The 24,816-nt window shown below is 41.4% G+C and overlaps 1 protein-coding gene across 29 annotated transcripts in view; it reads right to left on the bottom strand.

Annotated features, from left to right (window-relative positions):
* Positions 1–24,816, bottom strand: part of LOC132900331 (NACHT, LRR and PYD domains-containing protein 12-like) — a 664,923-nt gene that overhangs the window by 431,934 nt on the left and 208,173 nt on the right. For 11 of the 29 annotated variants that reach the window (XM_060942337.1, XM_060942343.1, XM_060942342.1 and 8 more), the window contains 5 exons: positions 11,505–11,621; positions 10,994–11,110; positions 10,378–10,431; positions 5,335–7,104; positions 1,502–1,696 (listed from right to left, as the gene is read on the bottom strand). The exons of 8 other annotated variants lie outside the window; for them this stretch is intronic. In XM_060942337.1, the coding sequence (XP_060798320.1) occupies positions 1,502–1,696; positions 5,335–7,104; positions 10,378–10,431; positions 10,994–11,110; positions 11,505–11,621 (2,253 nt within the window). Of the gene's footprint in view, positions 1–1,501; positions 1,697–5,334; positions 7,105–10,377; positions 10,432–10,993; positions 11,111–11,504; positions 11,622–14,358; positions 14,479–17,226; positions 17,315–18,833; positions 18,951–19,348; positions 19,466–21,641; positions 21,760–24,816 lie in introns of those variants that run through there. 10 more of the 29 variants (XM_060942344.1, XM_060942348.1, XM_060942354.1 and 7 more) reach the window with 8 other exon arrangements.

Genomic DNA, 24,816 nt, shown 5'->3' with positions numbered 1-24,816 from the left:
AGCATATCACATGGTTCCCACATGGTAAGATGGCGACCCTATCCTGTATGGTATAGCATGATGGCGACCACGAAAAAATGAAAGCGAACGCTGTTCAATTTCGGCTTCGCAGAAAAAACTGGTAAGTCTCGCGGAAAATGCCCAGCAGTGTTCTCCACGGGCGCTTTTAAAGTGGCGCACTGCCCTTCCCTTGGCCAAAAAAAAAACCCAACCCTGTGACTTCATCAGTATTCACCAAATAAATCATAAAGTATTTGCTTTATTATACATTTGAAACTATTTAACACGCAGAAGACCATTAAACGAATGCATACGGGGCGACCTGAAGTGGCCAAAATAACGAGCCAGCAGCTAAATAACTCTGCAGGTATTTGTAGCGTTATTGTGCAACGGGTACGCTTATCTATAGTCTTTTCTGACCCTACACCGTTACAGTAATCATATAACAGCACACACACACTAGTTAAGTTTCAGGTCTTTTATTTTACGTATCTGTGATCATGTAGGCGAGAGCTGCATTTTCCCGCTGCTTCAGTGTTTGTTTACTGCAGGACTTCCGGGTTCCTGGGTCAAAGGACCCGAACTACGGAGGCCGGGTGGCTTTGTAGTGCCAGTCTCGGGCACGCGCACCAGCTGGTGCATGGATTGGAGTGGTTTCACCCAATCAACATTAATTATGTGTATTGTAAAAAATATATGCAGTTATTGTAATTGGGTATTTTGTTTATGCATGGAAGTTCATTTATTTTTCTCACACAGAAAAAAAATATATAATTAATTCAGGGATCGGAACAGGCGCATCAGTCTCAACTGAAATGTCAAATGAGTCTCACATTGACAAAGATATGTACAGTAAGAATGCGTTAATTTTCTGTAAAATTATTTTAACAATGATTTAGCATTTCCTATTCATTTATTGGCCAGTTTCACTGTCAAAAAAGCCCAAAGTCTGTCACCTTCAGGGGGATTTTGTCCCCCTGGCCCCCCACTGGAGCCCCACCCCCTCCTTTTATTTTTGAAAAGTGGAGAACCCTGCCCAGTTTACATTAAAAAAAGTTATTGCTATTTTGCATGTTTGTCATGATACATTCGATTTCTTTATTCTGCAAGCGTTCGTGTTGTTCTGATTTCCCAAATCTTGACTGGGTTTTGTGGCATACGAACTGTAATCGCCACGAGACCCAGGAATGACTTGAATTTCTATTTCAGATGGACCATGGAGAGCTAACGACTGGCTGTTAGAAATTGCAAAATTCGTTTTCGGCTCTGGGCTCCGCCCCCCGGTCCTCCCACCAGGGCAACATTTCATCTGTTTTCCATACTAATGAAAACCCTGCTTTAACTGTATTTTTATCCCCACGTATCAAATTCTCAGTGTGGTTAATTAGTGCTTTAATGCAGAAGTGCTGAGTTTAATGAGGAATATATTTGTTCTGCATGTTGGACTGTTACAGTCAAATTCAACTGAAAATCAATAATGTACACAAAGAGATGATCTTACACCAGGCTCTCCACTTTACAGTCAGGATTCTCCAGTACAGCGCAGAGACGCTTCACTCCTGAGTCTTCTAGTTTATTCCCAGACAGATTCAGTGTCCTCACAGTCAGATGCAGTTCTCTCAGATTGGAGGTTTCTGAGTTGAGCACTGAGACCAGAGCTTTAGCGCTGCTGCCTTCAATTCCATCACAACTAATACTGAAGGAAATAAAATAAAACATAATAAACTCACCCAAATGATCAAAGTCAGGTTGAGATGAAGCAGGCAGAGTTAGAGGCAGAGTCATATTTATCTGAACAGCTCAGACATTGGATTTGTTCTCTAATTAGTGAGCTACTGAAATGATCACCAGCCCCGTGCTGAAGGGGTTTTATGGAGCGACTCATGATGAGCTCGTTGGATAACAGTGTGTGTGTGTGTTGCCAGGTGCTCCTTATTTGTTCCTGGTACCAGTGATTTACAGACTGGACATGTTCTTCCCCTTACACTCTGTGTGTTGTGTCTCCCTGTCTGACTTTCCCTGTGTGTGGGGGGTAAAGACCTCTCCCAGAAAAGGACACTGAAGTTTGAGACACAGCTTTTTGTTTCAGAGACAAATAAACACACCAAAGAGCGACAGCATGAAAAAGAATAAAAGCTGTGAGAAGGTCAACACAACAAAAAAGTTACAATTTATAAACGCTGTCAGGACATTACAACAACAGAATAATTAGCGCGGAATAAATTTACATTAGGCCAAGCAAAAAATAATAAATTGTGTTTTCTGTCACAGGGGTGGCACGGTGGTGTAGTGGTTAGCACTGTCGCCTCACAGCAAGAAGGTCCGGGTTCGAGCCCCGTGGCCGGCGAGGGCCTTTCTGTGCGGAGTTTGCATGTTCTCCCCGTGGGTTTCCTTCGGGTGCTCCGGTTTCCCCCACAGTCCAAAGACATGCAGGTTAGGTTAACTGGTGACTCTAAATTGAGCGTAGGTGTGAATGTGAGTGTGAATGGTTGTCTGTGTCTATGTGTCAGCCCTGTGATGACCTGGCGACTTGTCCAGGGTGAACCCCGCCTTTCGCCTGTAGTCAGCTGGGATAGGCTCCAGCCCGCCCGCGACCCTGTACAGGATAAGCGGTTACGGATAATGGATGGATGGATAATGGAATGGTTTTCTGTCACAACCTCAAAAAATTCAGGGTACGATGGTCAGATTTTTTTCCTTTTCTTTCAGAACCGTATTAAATTGGTACATACAAACAATTTGGTGACTAAATATCAAACTGAGTTATGATGGAAATTTATTATAATTATATGCATGATTGCAGGATTTCATGAAAATAAAAATAATACATTTTGAGGTGTTTTTCTTCTTTGTTCATACACCACCGCCCAATGTTTAATCCCACAAACGCAACATCAACACTTCATAATGTTCTGCTTTATCAGTTCCACAATGAATGCATGAGCATGAAGATGTGTTGATAACAGTAGCTGCCGTAAGACAGATTGGAGTTGACAGATTGTGGGCTGTCGTAAAGTTGTTGTCGTAACTTAAGCATGCGTGAGTAAAGCGACGCTGGCTGTTAACTGATTGTACAGTTTAATGTCAGTTTCGGGTCTCGTTTTAAAATGACATGGAAGAGATTCATTTTAATATTCATTAAAATAACGTTTTTGTCACATCCGCCCCCCAGCCACGAACTATCACTGGCGCCCACGTGCAGTCGCACTCTCAACGAGCAGCGCGTGACTCAAGGACCAATTACAGGCTGAACACAAACAGACTTCGTGACGTCACCGCTCAGTGCACTCATGTCTGACCTTCTCGAGCCGTTCTTTGTGTTATTACTCCGGTTTTTGTCTCGGCCTCGACTCGCCTGTCTGTAGATCACATGACCTTTGCTCGTCTTCCGATTTTGATTCTTCCCAATCTTTTGGAATTGTATACCTGCTTATTGTTTTTAGAATAAACACACTCTTCCAGCGATGGCATCCGTCTACCGCCACTTACACGACAGTTTTACTGAATCAATGTTCAAACCTTTCCAGCAGATCTTCAAGTGGGATGTCCGCACTGACCTGAGCACCTTTTTCAGTGGCGCTATAATTGCAGGCGGACACGAATGCTGATGTGTGATTCTGACTGGGATTGTGTGTGGAGGGATGAGTATGGGATAGGTTTATATTGGCTGTGACTGGTTTTCATGCATGTGAAGTGAACGTTAAATATCGCATGTGTTTGCGTTACGTTTGTCACCATTTTGTCGCCAATTGGTTTCCCGCGAGAATCACGTTGAATTCCCGCGTGTTATCGCTGTCGTCACGTGGTACATCAAATATGGCTGCGCCCGTAGGTGCGATTGTTTCTGAGCAGCGGTAAACGTTTTCCATCGTTTGAAATGCTTGATACTTAAAAAAAAAAAGACTGCTTGTATTTTTCCAACACTTCAGAAATGTTCAGGGTTGGACGGGCGACCGGAAACAAACTTTTTTTGATAGACCTTGTGACGTTTTAAAAATAAATAAGAATAGTGCTTCTAATAAGCGCTCTGTGAAAGGCTGTTTTCACCACCTGAATAAAACCTTTTATTAGACAGACACGAGTGTTTTACTGGGAAACACGCCACTCGTATTTTTCATATGAAACCCATCCTGGAGCTGAGGGACACATACAGAGGATATTACACGGTGGCACAAAGACATGAAGTTTATCTTCGAGCGGTGAATGTATAGATCACGAGTGAGCGAAGTGAACAAGTCAAATATTTTTCAACACGAGAAGATAAACTTCAGATCTTCAATCCAACGTGTGATTTTCTTTTTATTATATCGACACGTTCACAAACAAAAAGTCCCCAAATTTATCAAAACAACTCACTGATTTCCTCACGAGTGACAGATAGAGATTTACGTCTCGGTTTTGGTTCTCCATGTCCCGGATGGAGCTCGGATGAAAAACACGAGCGGTGGATTTCCCAGTAAAACACTCGTGTCTGCGTCATATTTCCCGATATTTCACCCCGATGACGTCACTCCCAGCGTTTCCCCGCTGATTAGACGCGCGTTGTCAAAATGGCGAACCGGTTCAAAATTAAAACTCTTTTGATTAACTTGTGTCCATATAATATAAAGAACATTACACGCTCACTTCGCTCACTCGTGATACGTACATTCACCACTCGAAGATAAATTTCAGATCTTCGTGCCACCGTGTAATATCCTCTATTTATCAGGTCATTAATAACAGTAAAGTTTTGTGGAATTATAATTTTGTATTACTGCAAACTCCACATGGCTCTACAGGCCCAGCGTCTGTGTAATTACATTTCAGCTACAACACAAATTTAATGTGGAGGGATGTGAACAAAAAACCCTCACACTGCACTCAGTGAAGGTTTTACACAGAAAAAACCCTCAATGTTTACGGGACATCGGAGCCTGCAATAGCGGTGTAATTTGTAAATATTGTAAATAAACTGTTAGTATAAAGTTCTGTTTGATTATTTGTTCAGTTTTGGAAATGTGGTGTTTGTGAGTCTCGTTAGCTGGCTGTCACTTCCATCTTCAGCTCACAGCTTCCACACTTCTTGGGACAAAATGGCAGAATGTGAAACGTAAACATTTTTCTCCTGAAATGACATCAACTGGTTTCTACTTCTTTAATAGCTGAACTTCAGTTTTATTCAATTCTACATGCAGCTGTTTTCCCCTCATTTATCTACTGATCTATTTGTATTAACACACTCTGGATCACCTGAAACTCAAAACATCCCAAAGTGCGTTTCTGTCAAAGTGCTTTCAGTTTCTCTCTTTCTAACAGTGGAACAGTAGAACAGTTCTATTCAGCTTTACTTACACGGCTTTCCTGGATGCTGCAATCACAGGCATCACCTTCACAAGAACCCGATCTGGTATCTCCTCTGTACTGGTATATTTACTCAGATCAAACTCCTCCAGCTCCTGTGCTGAAGTCAGTAACACAAACACCAGAGCAGACCACTGTGAAGGAGAGAGTTCACTTCGTTTCCCAGATTTCAGGTAGCGTTGGATTTCCTCCACGAGAGAATCATCACCCAGTTCATTCAGACAGTGGAACAGATTGATGGATTTTTCTGCAGGAAGATCATCTCTACTGATCTTCTTCTTAATGTACTGAACTGTTTCCTCTTTGCTCTGGGAGTTACTTCCTGTCTGTGTTACTAAGGCATCTAAGAGTTTCTGATTGGACTCCAGTGAGAGACCCAGAAGAAAGCGGAGGAACAGATCCAGATGTCCAGTCTCAGATTTTAACGCCTGATCTACAGCCCTCCTGTGTACATCTGAAATTGTCTTAAAGGACCGACTCTGATCAAGAACCTTTCTCTTTTCCTTCATGAAGGTCAGATGCACATACAGAGCTGCGAGATGCTCCTGAATGCTCAGATGAACAAAGCAGTACACTTTACTCTGGTGAAGCCCAGGCTCCTCTCTGAAGATCTGCGTACACACACCTGAGTACACTGCTGCTTCTGTCACATCAATGCCACACCCTCGCAGGTCTTCCTCATAGAAGATCAGGTTGCCTTTCTTCAGCTGCTCAAAAGCCAGTTGTCCCAGTTTGAGCAGCATTTCTTCATCACTCTCCTGCTTCTTTGAGTATTTTTCTCTGATGACGTTTGTCTGAATGATGAGGAAGTGTGTGTACATTTGAGTCAGAGTCTTGGGGATCTCTCCACTCTCTGCTTCACCCAACATTCTCTCGAGGACAGCGGCTGAAATCCAGCAGAAGACTGGGATGTGACACATGATGTACAGGCTTCTTAATGACTTCAGGTGTGTGATGATGTTCTCGGCCAGACTCTGATCACTGACCCTCTTCCTGAAGTACTCCTCCTTCTGGGGGTCATTGAACCCTCGTACCTCTGTGACTCGATGGACGTACTCAGAGGGGATTTGATCAGCTGCTGCTGGTCGGGAGGTGATCCAGACGAGAGCAGAGGGAAGCAGATTCCCTTTGATCAGGTTTATCAGCAGCACACGCACCGATGCTGATTCAGTTACATCACACACTCTCACTGTGTTCCGGAAATCCAGAGGGAAACGACACTCGTCCAATCCATCAAAAATGAACAGAACCTTTTCCAACCTGGACATTTCTGTTTCTCTGGTTTCCTTAAAGCAGACATGAAGGAGCTCCATCAGACTCAGGTTTTGGTCCTTCATCAGATTCAGCTCTCTGAAAGGAAGTGGAAATATGAGGGGGACGTCCTGATTTGCTTTCCCTTCAGCCCAGTCCACAATGAACTTCTGCACAGAGACTGTTTTTCCGATACCAGCCACGCCCTTTGTCACTACAGTTCTGATGGGTTCGTCTTCTTCAGATAAGGGCTTAAAGATGTCGCTGCATTTGATTGGTGTTTCCTCTGTTGTTTTTCTCCTGGACGCTGCCTCAATCCGTCTCACCTCATGTTCTTTATTGACGTCTCCACTGTCTCCCTCTGTGATGTAGAGCTCGGTGTAGATCTCATTCAGGAGCGCTCGCGTTCCCGGCTTTATCATCACTCCATTTAAACACTGAAACTTCTTCATCAGATTTAATCTGAACTTTTTCTGGAATTCATTTACAGCAGGAGATTCTGGGGCGTGTCTGTGTGACAGGGTGAAATAAGAAGACGCGGTGAGATCTGGGCTCCAATTATTACAGTTTAACATCACAGTTTTTTCTGACTGGTTCCCATAGATAACCGTTCTTTAGGATGCTAACACTGTGGATTTACCGGATTTGATTGTATCTTTTCCACTGAGCTCTATATAAAACCTGGAGAGCTCAGAGCCTATTCCCCGCTGTAGAGACGAGTGAAGGCGTCTGGCCGCCATATTACCACTCCCATCGCGTGTCTCTGGCTGGTGTGTTAAACCGTGGTATCTCATCAAATTTGCCCCAAGAAAAGTACCTCCTGACTCCGCCCCCTTTCATTACCTCCTCTTATTTTCTCAACTTGACCCCCATTTCTGACACATCTTTATCGCGCTCTGCTTCACTGTTAGTATTTTTCTCCCCTTTTCCAGTTCAGTCTCTGATCATTTTTTTCATGGCTCTTTTTTTTACTAGAGCGGCAGCTACAATTATCAACAGTCCATAATTATCGACACCTTTTCAGATTTATCAATTAAAAACAAACAAACAAACAAACAAACAAACAATCGTACAAAGCTGAGTTTCAGTTACAGCAGTTATTATCGGTTAATTAATAAACCGGAAGACCCCACCCCCACCCTTTGATCTTGTCGTCTGATGACACAGCTCGTTACCTGAGACGGAATTTCTTTTAGCACGATCAGCAAGTTGAGGAAAACCCGGACGTCATCATCGCAGGGAAGCATGGTGCAAAGATCATGGACATGTTTTTACTGATCAAATTCACCGATATTTCATGATCTCATCGTCAAAACCTACTTTATTTCTTAGGCCCAATCCCAATTCTAATTTCTACCCCTCCCCCTACCCCTACCCCTTCCCCTTGGCCCTTCCCCTTGAAACTGAGCTACAAGGGCTTGAAATTCAACCCCTACGTATTGGGATAGCCCTTCAACGATCGCATACATCATCACGTACCTCCGTCAGCGTTTACGTTAGCAAAACGCGACCAAATGTGTCATTGGCTGCGACCAGCCGCTACAGTCAGAGCCAGAACCAGAAATCTCTGCTGGCAGGGTGTGATTTGTTAACTAACACCACTGAATGGGATATCTTTGGCGCTTCGTGCACCACATCCGACAGAATGAGGTGTCAGAACACTCATGTAAACAATAAAAGCGAGAATAACAGAACAAAACGTACGCAGTCAAGCAACCGAAAACAATACTCACTCCCAAAGCTTTTTAGCAGCAGCTTGGATTTCAGAAATCGCTGCTCATTCTCAGCTCGAAAGCGAATCAAGCAGCGTGTTTCCTCTGGATAACAACTTAAAACACGTAAATAATGGAGAAAATACATTTATGACAATCTTTCGCCGCGGGAACCGCCATCTTTCTGAAATCCGCATGAAATCTCGCTGAAATCCGCATGGCATTGTGGGAAATCACTCAAACCCCTTCGTTCGGAGTCAGCTCCAGGAAAATCTCCGTTTGGAGGGGTACAGAAGCCCTACCCCTTCCCCTACCCCTCCGCGTTAACTGGGATTGGGATACCCCTACCCCTTCACGTGAACGCGCAAAATGGAGGGGAAGGGCCAAGGGGTTGGTCCAAGGGGTGAAATGGGATTCGGCCTTACTCTTTCATTTACAGCCGCCATTTTGTATCTAAACGCACGTTTGAGAAGTCACGTGAGGTGTCGATAATAGTGATCACTTTCACCGGTGTCCACCATTATCGACACCCTGTGGGATTAAGGGACATTTACGACTGTTATGGATCGATCTCTGTGTGTAACATTGTTGAAGTAGATGAAGTGCTTTAAAAAAATAAAAGTGCTGTGATTTATAATAATTTTTTTTCTGATTTATAACAGAATGGAATGTTTATAGAGTATTTGGAATCCGATTGAAATCAGTAGAATTAGACCTGAATTAAATTCCTAACGTAAAAAAAATTACATGCTTGAAATATTCAGATTTTTCTATTCCATTCAGAATTTTTTTCAGTTTGTTGTAAATATCGACCACATATTACAATATCAGTGGACATTTTATTTTTTGGTTCAAGGAATGACATGCGACCTTTGACCTGGATTTTCATGTGGTTACAATGTCAACTGCCTGTTGTCAACGCATTTATTGGTAAACGACAAAACTAGAAATTAATACAAACAACAACAACGAATGACTAACAAAATGTGATTTACGAAAATCCTTCGAAAGTGGAACAAAAAGATTTTCTGACGCAGGTTAAACATCAGTTGATTTGTTTACAAACATTAGAATTACCTCCTCATTTATGTCAACACCAACATCCATATATTTATATAAAAGATTTTATATTTAGTACAAGTCTACGTAAAACAAATTTTAAATTAAAGCTGTCTTGTTAACTTAATAGTATGTACGATTTTTTAAAAATAAAACCATCTGAATGTCAATAATTGTGGAACGGTGTCGATAACTGTGGACAAAGGTGTCGATAATTGTGGAACGGAGTCACGTGATCTGATACGCTAAATAATCAGGAATCAACTCGTTTTTTCCCAGTGGAAGTTTGAGTAATTATTCATGCAAAATTTACAGATTGAAAGTCTCTTCCACTTTTGCAACGACCAAAAGATCGTTAAGGTGTCGATAATTGTAGCCGCCGCTCTATAATTCTTTTTACGGAGATTATTTCAGTTCCTGTCGCTTTCTCCTTCATACATTTCTTCTTCCTTTTTTTTTTATATTTTATAGACAGACATTGGCTTTGTTCTAGTCAGGAACATTTGCATCGATAATCTGACACAGTCACAGTGTTCATCCCAGATATCAATGTCAGATTTTCAACAAAAACAGACAAGACGATCAGACAGTTTTTCCCCTCTCTTCCTATACGGGGTCCACGCAAACGGCACTGTGCACACGTGTAAAAATGATCACACGCTAGCCATCAATACTCGCAGGTGAAATGTCCGTCCACAACCTTTGACCTGACGATTTGTACAGTTCACTGCTGCACATGTAGGCATTTTTCTTCTCATTTTTCTCACCGACTACATAAATAACTCGTCCAATTTTGTGGAGCTTCCAGTCGTCTAAATGACAGTTCCGCTCCGTGATGGGAGTGGTAAGATGGCGGCCAGCTGGCTTCACCCTGACGAGCCTATGAGCTCTCCAGATTTTATATAGAGCTCAGTGATGTTTTCTATAATCTAATCCTGTAGATAATAACAGCAGAGAGGTTTAGAATACCAGAGCGTCAGTGTCACGGTCATGTTGTTGGGTTTGATCTTACCCTGTATCTGTGATGAAGATCTTTTCTCTTCTGTCTCCTGCCTTCTGTAAAACACTGAGAACAAAAATAGTAGCTGTTAAAGACAACAACTTTAATCCCTTTAATACTGGAGTCTCAGATTTAGTCCCAATTTTACTGCAATAAATGGAGCAAGTGAATAATTATTTAGAGAACACAGAACTAAATACAGCAGCATTGTGGACCTGGAGAAAAATCTGTCCCTGTTTTAATTTTAGACTTCTAGTTTTTTTTTTTCTCCTTCTTCCGACAGGCCCCTCCAAAAGTACCGGAACAGCAAGGCCAGCTCTTTTGTTTTTGCTTTACACTGAAGACATTTGGGTTTGAGATCCAAAGATGAAGGAGATAAGAGATCAGAATTTCAGCTGGTTCAGTTCTTTTTGCTTAGATTACCATTTCTGGCTTTAGCATTCAAAACATTAGCCATAAGACATTTTCACCTGAATAAATGTTTACACTATTTCCTCTAAAGCATTTACTGAAAGCATTGTAGCATCACGAAAGACCAAGGAACTATAATAAACATCAAAACAGCTGCTAATGACAGTGGAGCACATCCATTACTGTGACTTTAACTCCGAGAATTATGGGATGTTACCTGTGCCCAGGTGACGGGTTTCCAGTTTTAAAGGCCCAGGGAATACCCATAGACCAATCGCTCTTCATGGAGACACAGCTGGGTTCTGGTGAGTCTGATCTCTTCATCTGGACTTCACTGTACAGCATTATAGACACGCCATTAAATAAACCATTTACACTTTTTGAATGATTTGTTATTTTGACTTAATTTGACCAACAGTGAACAGTGGAATGAGTCTTTATTGTTTAAGTGATTTTGTTCACCATTACTCTGACTTTTATTGCCACATCCAGATGAATTTACTTCCTGATGATGTACGTGACACTGTGAAACACTGAACTGCACAGTTATTGATATTAATTACTCTAAAATGTTTACTGAAAGTACTGTAGCAGGATTATGGCCTAATTAAAGTATAACAAACTGATAAATATCAAAATTCTGCTAATGATCTGAACTGGATAAAGGAATGTGTAACACGGCCTTTCACTCTGCAGTGACTTTAACTCCGAGAATTATGGGATGTTACCTGTGTCCAGGTGACGGGTTTCCAGTTTTAAAGGTCCAGGGAAAATCCATAGACTCATCGCTCTTCATGGAGACACAGCTGGGTTCTGGTGAGTCTGATCTCTTCATCTGGACTTTACTGTACAGCATTATAGAGTGGACATGAGACAGTTTTTCTTACACAGAATTCCGACACAAAATACTGGCGAGATGAATTTGTATCATATCATATTTCACCATATTTCTGTTCAATATTCATTATGACCTCCACCTCTTCTTACACACTCGGCAGCAGCAGCAGAGGGAGTAGCATATGTGACGACACTAATTTGGGATTTTAATCATTTAAAGCACAATTTACCATCAAACAATCTTTCTACGTTAAAGGGGACCAGTACAGCATTTAAACATGATCGATATCGATAGTACAAGCCCAAATTATAACACACACACACACACACACACACGTGCAGCTACCTGATTAGCCATCATAAGTAGCTTTAAGTGCTTAACGGTCCAAAACATGTCAAGTTTTATTGCACATGGGCAACCAATATGACGTCAAGTCGCTGATGGCCAGGTAGCGGAAGTTAAGTGCAGGCGATGTAAACATACTTGCGAGCCTGGATTTAGTCAGATGAAAAAGAGTCATCTTCAAGTCAGCAGTATGGACGAGCTGATTTATTTATTTATTGCGCGTGTTAATGCAGATATAGACATGCAGTGTGCCACAATAGTGTATATGGTCTAAATATAGGCTTGTGACAGCTCGAAGCTGAGTGAGAGTTTATAGCAGGTGAAGCGTGGAGCACCGCACCGGTCCTTTAATACACTTATGTTATCGAAAAAGAGATGAAGAAGCCAAGAGCCTCAGGGGCTCACTGCATAGATATTTTAGAAAAGATTCAGATGATGCAGCAGGTGGTGAAGGCAGTGGGGCAGCTGAGCCAGGTAAGACACAGATAACTTTTTTCCAGCCCCGTAATGTAACCCCAGCATGCGCGACGCGCCATTCATAATTATAAAGTAGGGGATAGCAGGGTACACTGAGTGAACACTGAAATGCACAGGGCATTGAATTATTTCATAAACATATCGGTTTAATAACACTGTGTTGCATATATCTCAATGAAGCAAAGAATAGCACATTGGCCCGCAATCATATCCAAATGTTTTAGGCACGCTTGCTGAGCTGCGCTGAGCTGGACTCCGGTTAGCTGAAAGCCCGTGGAACGCTGCCTCTTGTTAATTAAACCTTATTTTGTTGGAAATCATCCCATGTAGATACGACGGCATGTGAAATTGCCAGCTAGATAGAGTTTAATGTAACGAATGGGGTGTTTTGAGGTTAGTCTGTTGCAAAACATTAAACTTTCGCTTAGACTGGATACTCTTCAAACAATTCCCTTGCTCAAGTGAAAAATGATAGGCCTGTATGAAAAGCGCAGTTAATGAAAGTAGCCTAATAAGCCCTAAATGAATAAAACAACCTCTGTTTTATTGTTGTTGCTTACACGTTAAGATTTTGAAATCTTCTCGGTCCAGTTCTATATCCAGGGAACGTTGTAATCCTTTTGGTTTATCCGTAATAAACGTGTCAGCCCCCAGGTCAGATAGGTTAATGTTACGTGGTTGGGAGGGTGTCAATTTTTTTTGTAACATTCTAAATCGAGTACGGAAAGGACGTTTATGAAAAACAAGACAAAAAAATACACTGAAAAACTCACTGTACACATCACTAGTGGTGATGCTTCTATGTTCAGATTTTGGGAAAGCCATAACTCCGTTCTCATTGAGGCCCAGTTCCATCCCGTAAACAATCATTTTGGTTTATCAGCTACCTGCGCTCAAACATGTCACAGGAGAGGCTCAATGGGCTGGCTATGCTCTCTATAGAGCGCGAACTTGCAAAGAAGCTGGACTTCAATGACCTTATTGGCGACTTTGCCACAGCAAAAGTCCGGCGCATTGCATTTCGCACCTGAATAGTTGCAGACTAAGGAAATGTTCAAACTGTAAATATGTTGAAGTGTTGAAATAAAATGGTTGACTGTTATAATGGGCTTGGAATACCTGTTATTTAAGGGTTGGAGTGAATGGAGACTGTGAAAAGAGGGGTTGGGTGTGGTTGGTTGCTGTGTGGCGATGTGCGTGCGCGCGTATGTGTGTGTGTGTGTGGGGGGGGGCACTCAGATTATTTGGGGGGGGGGGCCCACTCAGATTATTTGGGGGGGGGCCCACTCAGATTATTTTGTCCCGGGCCCAGCCAAAGCTGTCAACGGCCCTGACTGTAGATGATGATATGTTCAAACTCTTTGCAATTTTACACTGTCGAACTCCTTTCTGATATTGCTCCACTATTTGTCGGCGCAGAATTAGGGGGATTGGTGATCCTCTTCCCATCTTTACTTCTGAGAGCCGCTGCCACTCCAAGATGCTCTTTTTATACCCAGTCATGTTAATGACCTATTGCCAATTGACCTAATGAGTTGCAATTTGGTCCTCCAGCTGTTCCTTTTTTGTACCTTTAACTTTTCCAGCCTCTTATTGCCCCTGTCCCAACTTTTTTGAGATGTGTTGCTGTCATGAAATTTCAAATGAGCCAATATTTGGCATGAAATTTCAAAATGTCTCACTTTCGACATTTGATATGTTGTCTATGTTCTATTGTGAATACAATATCCGTTTTTGAGATTTGTAAATTATTGCATTCCGTTTTTATTTACAATTTGTACTTTGTCACAACTTTTTTGGAATCGGGGTTGTACATGCAAATGTGTGTTACCCATGTCTGGATGAGGAATCTCTCTGCTCTTTAAACGCTGGTTGCTGGAAGACTCTCAATTAGCACCAAATTAACTGTAAGGAGTTGTTACCTGTCTACAGGTGATGATTCTCTCTTCTCTTTAAGTTCTAGTGGTACAATCATAGAGTTATCGCTCTTCATGGACACACAGCTGGTTACTGGTGAGTCTGATCTCTTTATCTGGGTTTCACTGCAAACGCAAACACACACACACACACGCAACATTTATATAGTGTGCAGTGTTTTACTATTTTGAATATTCAGTGTCATTTAGAAGTGGCTGTAATTTGTATTACAAATCAAAATCATAAATAAGGGTCCAAAATTGAAAAATGTTTTGATAAGAAATGCAACTATAACCAAAAACACAAACTAGCACAAAACACTGAGGTTAGACTGTGTACTATGAAGAGCTATAAACTGATGATTTGTAAGAAAAAAAACAACAGGACTACCATCAGACAATGCCGGGGTGGCCCTATATTTAGCCGGGACCATCCCCAGCCCAAACCATCAATGGTGGCCTGCTTGGAGCACGGGGAAAATAATTTTCACTAATTTTGGTCACTGATCTTATTCTTGCATTAATCATCAATTCAACTGCACTCTGCATTTTCACATGGCAGCCCAGACGCCGACAGCATCGCAGCAGATTAAATAGGCGCTACCAAATAAGGAAATTCTCCCCTCCCCTCTATTGCAGTTGGTTTGGTCCAAGACTCCTCCTCTGTATTGCGGGGAACTTAAACAACATTGGCGCAAAACAGCGCGCGTCAGTGATGGAGGGCAGAAAGAGGCCAGGGGGAACCGAAAGGGCGAAGCTTAAAAAAAGGAAGGAGGTGGCAGCAAAATGTGCCAAATTGACAGATATGTTCTCAAGACCAGCTGGTAGGTTACGAAAGATATGGAGTATGATAACCCTGTTTGTCGATTTTATCAGTCTATGCTAGGCCTATAATGTGTCGATAGTTTGCGATGTCAATTCAGCTTTTTGATGTCATGTGAAATCTCGCAATTTACACGGTATAGATGTGGTGTATGTCTTAATTCTAAGAAGAACCGGACATTGCTTTACATCCCAGTTATTAACAATTTTAGATGAACAGGTCCCAAATGTGCTGTTGCGCGTTATTTCCTCATCCAGCCTATTTCATCTCGCTGTCACACCGTGCATTTCCACAGGCGTGCGCACATTGTGGTTATGAACACATAGGCCTAGAAGTCATATTTGATGTTAAATAATTGTTGTTAAATATATAACTTAGAAGAGGTGTATGCGTATGCCAATATTCTAAGCAGAATCGAACACTTGCTTTAGCCTACATTTCATTTAACCATTTTTGAGTTGCCTAATGCACCCTCGCTCTTTATCTGCCGGTTGCTGAGTACCCAGCATTGTTGATTTGCCATTATTTTCGAGGCGTATGCGGCATGTAATGCACAAGCATTGGTTCAAATGCACGCGAGATGGGTGCTTTCGTTATTTTAAGACTATGTGACTAAAAATGTGTTGTGTAATTCTTAAATAACGCGAAACAATCAGCCATACTCGCTGCTTTGCTATTTGGAGTGGCAGTCAGCTGGATTTCGCCCCCGACGTAAAAGTTCATTCCCGCACCCGGGCCGAAGATGCCGATTTCTGAAGATGCATGTCCTTTGGATGTGTTTTCAAATATTTTCACTAAGGAACTTTGGGACATGTTGGTGACACAGATAAATGTATATGCGGATTAGACACATGGCCACACACCATCCAATTTTAAGTGGAGCCCCGTCTCATACTAGATGAAATCGTTCGTCGGTCTCTGCATTATGTTTGTGGTCATTAAACTACCGCGTAATGGAAGTTTTATTAACCCTAATGTAATGCAGAGAACGACGAACAACATACATTGTCACTACCTGAATTTTAAACCAAATAAAAAGCATTGTGAAAGAACAGTTATTTGTTTTATCTTTTTTAATGTACTCAAATTCCTCCTCCATTTCAAAGTGGCCTGAATGTGAATTAAACTCCCGGACTGAAAACAGGGCCCACTCCGGCCCTGCCATCAGACATGAAGAAAAATAAAATAATCCATTAATCAAAATCAGTTTTGGGAGAAATGGAACAAACTAAACATGAAACAAAAGGGCAATTCTTCAGCACAGAGGCTAAAATTATAAAATTATTAAGAGTGCCTTCACTTATCAGCTCAGTGATATATTGCAAAAGTATGGAATCCAAGCCAAAATGTACTGAAAACCGTATTTAAAAATCATCACCCCAATTATAGTAGTGTCACTTCAGAGAAATCTGAGTTTGAATTCTAAGAAATGAAAGTTCAGTTTTTTCTGATGCAATTCTATTAATTACTTTTCTTTCCTTATAAAATATTTTGCATTCAGAGTTAAACAAAGTCAATTTTTCTATGCTTTTTTAGGGTCAAAAGATACCCCATACAGTGTGAAATTTTTATTTAATACCATTATCTTGAGTAGTGGAACTAAAAAAAGTTACCACATTTTTCTGTGAATGTCATTCTGTGACCGAAGAACGACCTAAAACCAGGACACATCCATCAAAGACCCAATGAGATGGAAAACCTACTTTGGATCACTCTTTAAAGAGTCTCTCCAAATAATCTTACAAAAGGACTTCCTTTTAAATTGCCCCTAGAGGACAAATTAAGTGTTTTGAATTTGAATTTGTCAAACACAGTGTCCTGAGTAAGAGTCAGCGTTAGATGGTTTTTATTAAATCATCACACTGCTGATCCCATTTACTGTACACTCTGCACATCCTAATCCGTGGAGAGAAACTGGAATAATCAGTACATTTCCACAATACAAGCAGCTTTTATTGATGGAGATTTAAATACTTTCACTTCACATATTTTCTGAAATATACCGTATAATCATTTTCCATATCAGAAATTAAAATAGAGAAATGTTTTACCTTTAGTCAACAATCCTTGTTACACTGGCTTTACTCTCACTGTTTCTGGAACTTTGACACATTTCTGAGTGTTGGTGCTTTCAGAAATTCTTTCACTTTGACAGATGAAATCAGTGAGGAAACGTCACACAACAGGCACGTCAAACAGGTTTAAGCTCTTTCACACCCATGACACGGTTACATTCGAAGCACACAAAATCCAAACAACAACTTAGATTGGTGTTTTATAGTTAGTAAATTATTCTACCTGACTTTTAACAGGTGCACAGTGGAGCTGGAGCTTCATAAATATTCTCATCTTTAAATTAATCTTCCAGAATCAGTTCTACTGCAATAAATACACAACATTAATCTGCAGTTCAAGTGTATTTACAAAACACTACAGATGATTCTCAGTGTGTAAGTACAATAATCACAGTAAGAACATTTGCTAGTACAGTACATGGATCACCTGGTAAAAGCAGATAAACATTACTAATAAACTATAATGTTCTTCACTTACACGATCACTCAACATTTGTTACTTGATTATCCAGAAAGTGTTCAGTGTAACTAAAGATGCCACTTCGACTAAATGAAAAGGATAAGTACAGTGTTATTAATTAATATGTAAAGTGCTAAACTGTCTCATTCTCATCTCATTATCTGTAGCCGCTTTATCCTTCTACAGGGTCGCAGGCGAGCTGGAGCCTATCCCAGCTGACTACGGGCGAAAGGCGGGGTTCACCCTGGACAAGTCGCCAGGTCATCACAGGGCTGACACATAGACACAGACAACCATTCACACTCACATTCACACCTACGCTCAATTTAGAGTCACCAGTTAACCTAACCTGCATGTCTTTGGACTGTGGGGGAAACCGGAGCACCCGGAGGAAACCCACGCGGACACGGGCAGAACATGCAAACTCCACACAGAAAGGCCCTCGTCGGCCACGGGGCTCGAACCCAGGACCTTCTTGCTGTGAGGCGACAGCGCTAACCACTACACCACCGTGCCGCCCCGTGCTAAACTGTGTCCAGAGATAATGAGTTTGAGTCCTGACCAGTGCTCACCAGTGAATAGTAGCTGTTAAAGACAACAACTTTAATCCCTTTAATACTGGAGTCTCAGATTTAGTCCCAATTTTACTGCAATAAATGGAGCAAGTGAATAATTATTTAGAGAACACAGAACTAAATACAGCAGCATTGTGGACCTGGAGAAAAATCTGACCCTGTTTTAATTTTAGGCTTCTAGTTTTTTTCCCTTCTTCCAACAGGCCCCTCCAAAAGTACTGGAACAGCAAGGCCAGCTCTTTTGTTTTTGCTTTACAATGAAGACATTTGGGTTTGAGATCCAAAGATGAAGGAGATAAGAGATCAGAATTTCAGCTGGTTCAGTTCTTTTTGCTTAGATTACCATTTCTGGCTTTAGCATTCAAAACATTAGCCATAAGACATTTTCACCTGAATAAATGTTTACACTATTTCCTCTAAAGCATTTACTGAAAGCATTGTAGCATCACGAAAGACCAAGGAACTATAATAAACATCAAAACAGCTGCTAATGACAGTGGAGCACATCCATTACTGTGACTTTAACTCCGAGAATTATGGGATGTTACCTGTGCCCAGGTGACGGGTTTCCAGTTTTAAAGCTCCAGGGAACATCCATAGACCGATCGCTCTTCATGGAGACACAGCTGGGTTCTGGTGAGTCTGATCTCTTCATCTGGCCTTCACTGTACAGCATTATAGACACGCCATTAAATAAACCATTTACACTTTTTGAATGATTTGTTATTTTGACTTAATTTGACCAACAGTGAACAGTGGAATGTGTCTTTATTGTTTATTTAAGTGATTTTGTTCACCATTACTCTGACTTTTATTGTCACATCCAGATGAATTTACTTCCTGATGATGTACGTGACACTGTGAAACACTGAACTGCACAGTTATTGATATTAATTACTCTAAAATGTTTACTGAAAGTACTGGAGCAGGATTATGGCCTAATTAAAGTATAACAAACTGATAAATATCAAAATTCTGCTAATGATCTGAACTGGATAAAGGAATGTGTAACACGGCCTTTCACTCTGCAGTGACTTTAACTCCGAGAATTATGGGATGTTACCTGTGTCCAGGTGACGGGTTTCCAGTTTTAAAGGTCCAGGGAACATCCATAGACTCATCGCTCTTCATGGAGACACAGCTGGGTTCTGGTGAGTCTGAGCTCTTCATCTGGACTTTACTGTACAGCATTATAGAGTGGACATGAGACAGTTTTTCTTACACAGAATTCCGACACAAAATACTGGCGAGATGAATTTGTATCATATCATATTTCACCATATTTCTGTTCAATATTCATTATGACCTCCACCTCTTCTTACACACTCGGCAGCAGCAGCAGAGGGAGTAGCATATGTGACGACACTAATTTGGGATTTTAATCATTTAAAGCACAATTTACCATCAAACAATCTTTCTACGTTAAAGGGGACCGGTACAGCATTTAAACATGATCGATATCGATAGTACAAGCCCAAATTATAACACACACACACACACACACACACACACACACACACACGTGCAGCCACCTGATTAGCCATCATAAGTAGCTTTAAGTGCTTAACGGTCCAAAACATGTCAAGTTTTATTGCACATGGGCAACCAATATGACGTCAAGTCGCTGATGGCCAGGTAGCGGAAGTTAAGTGCAGGCGATGTAAACATACTTGCGAGCCTGGATTTAGTCAGATGAAAAAGAGTCATCTTCAAGTCAGCAGTATGGACGAGCCGATTTATTTATTTATTGCGCGTGTTAATGCAGATATAGACATGCAGTGTGCCACAATAGTGTATATGGTCTAAATATAGGCTTGTGACAGCTCGAAGCTGAGTGAGAGTTTATAGCAGGTGAAGCGTGGAGCACCGCACAATTCAATTGGTCTCTTTATTTACAGAAGACAGATGGGTTTTTAATTTGCTTGAAAAAATAAAAATCACGTGGGATTATTTACGAACACATTTTACACTCACCTGGAGCTCTGCTTTTAGGCAGTGCCAAAATATATACATTCTCTTTGAACGTCTGTACTATCCCAGCTCATCGGCTTGCACGGCCTGAACCCCTTTTCCGTAGACGGTGTTGGAATATTGTTGGCACAGCATCGAGTTTGAGTCAAATGTGACCTGCGTAGCCCAAGAGCTCGGCCTGGAGATTCCTTTCAAAGCAGTCGGACTCAAAATGGTCCTCACAAACAGAATTTCTGCCAAAGGAGAGTTTCTAAAGTGTGACCTGTTCCCAAGTTGTGTAGCCACTGTTTAGCAAGTCATTTACGTCGCTCGGCTGTCAGCAATGGAACACAGAAAAAACACTTTCCCGTATTATCACAGTGATTATTTTTGCAACCACAGGTTTTGCACCCTGCTATTTTTCAACAAGGTTTTGTTCATGGGCGGCACGGTGGTGTAGTGGTTAGCGCTGTCGCCTCACAGCAAGAAGGTCCTGGGTTCGAGCCCCGGGGCCGGCGAGGGCCTTTCTGTGTGGAGTTTGCATGTTCTCCCCGTGTCCGCGTGGGTTTCCTCCGGGTGCTCCGGTTTCCCCCACAGTCCAAAGACATGCAGGTTAGGTTAACTGGTGACTCTAAATTGAGCGTAGGTATGAATGTGAGTGTGAATGGTTGTCTGTGTCTATGTGTCAGCCCTGTGATGACCTGGCGACTTGTCCAGGGTGAACCCCGCCTTTCACCCGTAGTCAGCTGGGATAGGCTCCAGCTTGCCTGCGACCCTGTAGAAGGATAAAGCGGCTAGAGAGATAATGAGATAATGAGGTTTTGTTCATCCGGCAACATCGCGGTGTCAGGAGCAGCGAGCCAATCAAGATACAGGAAACCTATCGATGATTCTACGTCATGTTGACCTCTGACACCGCCCACAAAATGGAAATATGGTTGCGCCCTTAAGTGAGCGTGAATATTAAAAAAAAAGAATTTTAAAAGCACTGATTTATGCAACACAGTGTGACAATACAGCGCAGTCAAAATGCATTCGTGCAAAATATGTAATATTTCTCTCCTCTGTTTATTTTTCGCCGTGGGTTCCCTTTGTAAAGGAAATTTACTTTCAAATAATCTTTCTCCATCTCATCAGTCTGGTCCTGTGAAGCCTGTTTTGGGATACGACTCGTATCGTGGCTTTAGTGTATCGGCTCATACCTACTCTTTACTGTTTAACTGCTTTATTATTTTATAAGAACATCATTTTACTGACAGTGAACAGAATCTGAATGTTTAAAGTGGTGACTGAGAACTTTTCATTCGGAGGATAAATTTGTGTTCAGTTATTCTTCTCATATCTACTCACTCCATATTTCAGATAAGAACAGTTAATGACTAAAATATTAGAACATGGCAGTTTACCGGTTTTCTGAGGGTGGGGTCACATTATCTGTGTCCAGATCCCGGCTCTCCATTTGGGACTCCCTAAAGTGAATGACGCATGAAATGGAATGACAGGTAGTAAATTTGAACAATAAATGGTCCCTTGTCATTCAGATTCTTACAAATGGAATAACGATTGAAATCTTTAGTTTTAGACCTTAACTTTTTTTTTAGACTTTAACTTAACCTAAAAGTATGTCATTCCACTTAGAAACCCTGTCATTCCATTTCTTAAAGGCGATATCACTGATAACATTAGCTAAAAGTATGTCATTCACCTAAAAACACTGTCATTCCATTTGTAAAAGGTTATACCACTGATAATATAACCTAAAAGTATGTCATTCCACCTAGAAACAATGTCATTCCATTTGTAAAAGGTGATATCACTGATAACATTACCAAAGTATGTCATTCCATCTAGAAACACTGTCATTCCATTTGTTAAAGGTGATATCACTGATAACATTAGCTTAAAGTTTGTCATTCCACCTAAACACACTGTCATTCCATTTGTAAAAGGTGATATCACTGATAACAACCTAAAAGTATGTCATTCCACCTAAATTCACTGTCATTTCATTTGTAAATGGAAATATCCCTGATAACACATGCTCAAAGTGTGTCATTCCACCTAAAAACACTGTCATTCCATTTGTAAAAGGTGATATCACTGATAACATTAGCTTCAAATATGTCATTCCACCTAAAAAACAATGTCATTCCATTTGTAAAAGGTGATATCAACGATAACAACCTAAAAGTATGTCATTCCACCCAAATTCACTGCCATTCCATTTGTAAAAGGTGATATCACTGACAACATTAGCTCAAAGTATGTCAATACATATAGAAACCCTGTCATTCCATTTGTAAAAGCTGATATCCCACCAAGCACCCACTTATCTTATCCTAGGGAGGTCTAAAACTAAAGATTTCAATCGTTATTCCATTTATAAGAATCTGAATGACAAGGGACCATTTATTGTTCAAATCACTAGCTGTCATTCGTCATTCCATTTCATGCATCATTCACTTTAGGGAGTCCCGCACCAGCGACTGCACGAACTGAGTCAGCGCTGTAAACCGGATCTCGGAAATCTTCCCGCCTGTTGCCAGATACTGCTGACGTTTTCCAGCCCAAAATATGTTCAAAACCTGCCAAAACGCACTTAAAACCGCCCAATCTGGCAACACAAATTAATCTTCCCGGAAGTTCCTTTCAGCACCGAGATGTCGCCCGGGATTGGTTGGCGAGTGCGTGACGTTTTTGTTTTCTTTCCCCTTAGGCAGCCTCTCGCGTTACTGCCTGAGGGACAGGGAGAAAACCACCGGAAAAGGTTTTAAACAAACACAACAAACGCAAGTCGGAAGATGACCATAAAGTACTTGATAGTTACGATATAATAATTTTATGTATCGCACACAGGATTTTCAGCGATATATCGAGTATATTCGATATATCGCACAGCCCTATGTGAACCCTTGCTTGTTTTTCTCTGTCTCCTTCTGTGGTGTAACAGGACGGTGGAGGATTTACTGCAGAGAGGTGCAGAACCCAACCTGCTGCTCAGTGAAGGCGTGGCCGCGGTGCATCTGGCTGCAGGGAAGGAATCAGAAAAAGGACTGCGGTGCCTTAAAGTGCTCCTGCAGAACGGCGCTGATCCAAACCTCAGGTCAGGGATAGAGCGGATAAAAATGATTTATTCTTGAATTTCTTTCTTTTAACTTGATTGGGAATATTTGCTTTGAAATGATATTATTCCCCTTTTCATTCTTTTTCCCTCTCCTTTTGTTCCGTCCTGTCTTTTTCATTCTTTTTTTTCTGCCTGTTTGAGATTTGATTTATTTTTTACAACCCCAATTCCAAAAAAGTTGGGACAAAGTACAAATTGTAAATAAAAATGGAATGCAATGATGTGGAAGTTTCAAAATTCCATATTTTATTCAGAATAGAACATAGATGACATATCAAATGTTTAAACTGAGAAAATGTATCATTTAAAGAGAAAAATTAGGTGATTTTAAATTTCATGACAACAACACATCTCAAAAAAGTTGGGACAAGGCCATGTTTCCCACTGTGAGACATCCCCTTTTCTCTTTACAACAGTCTGTAAACGTCTGGGGACTGAGGAGACAAGTTGCTCAAGTTTAGGGATAGGAATGTTAACCCATTCTTGTCTAATGTAGGATTCTAGTTGCTCAACTGTCTTAGGTCTTTTTTGTCGTATCTTCCGTTTTATGATGCGCCAAATGTTTTCTATGGGTGAAAGATCTGGACTGCAGGCTGGCCAGTTCAGTACCCGGACCCTTCTTCTACGCAGCCATGATGCTGTAATTGATGCAGTATGCGGTTTGGCATTGTCATGTTGGAAAATGCAAGGTCTTCCCTGAAAGAGACGTCATCTGGATGGGAGCATATGTTGCTCTAGAACCTGGATATACCTTTCAGCACTGATGGTGTCTTTCCAGATGTGTAAGCTGCCCATGCCACACGCACTAATGCAACCCCATAGCATCAGAGATGCAGGCTTCTGAACTGAGCGCTGATAACAACTCGGGTCGTCCTTCTCCTCTTTAGTCTGAATGACACGGCGTCCCTGATTTCCATAAAGAACTTCAAATTTTGATTCGTCTGACCACAGAACAGTTTTCCACTTTGCCACAGTCCATTTTAAATGAGCCTTGGCCCAGAGAAGACGTCTGCGCTTCTGGATCATGTTTAGATACGGCTTCTTCTTTGAATTATAGAGTTTTAGCTGGCAGCGGCGGATGGCACGGTGAATTGTGTTCACAGATAATGTTCTCTGGAAATATTCCTGAGCCCATTTTGTGATTTCCAATACAGAAGCATGCCTGTATGTGATGCAGTGCCGTCTAAGGGCCCGAAGATCACGGGCACCCAGTATGGTTTTCCGGCCTTGACCCTTACGCACAGAGATTCTTCCAGATTCTCTGAATCTTTTGATGATATTATGCACTGTAGACAGGGCCGTCGACAGGGGGGGACAACCGGGTATTTTGTCCCGGGCCCAGGCATGAGGGGGGGCCCAGAACTGGTCCCTCATGAAGATGCCATTAATCATTCTGTTTCATTTCAAAATGTGTTGATTTGGGGGAGAAAAATGTGCTATATTTGCATTCAATGAAT

Source organism: Neoarius graeffei, chromosome 16 (genome assembly GCF_027579695.1).
Source record: "Neoarius graeffei isolate fNeoGra1 chromosome 16, fNeoGra1.pri, whole genome shotgun sequence".
Taxonomy (NCBI): domain Eukaryota; kingdom Metazoa; phylum Chordata; class Actinopteri; order Siluriformes; family Ariidae; genus Neoarius; species Neoarius graeffei.
The sequence above is the reverse complement of the archived record's forward strand: the minus strand, read 5'-3'. Positions and strand labels throughout refer to the sequence as shown.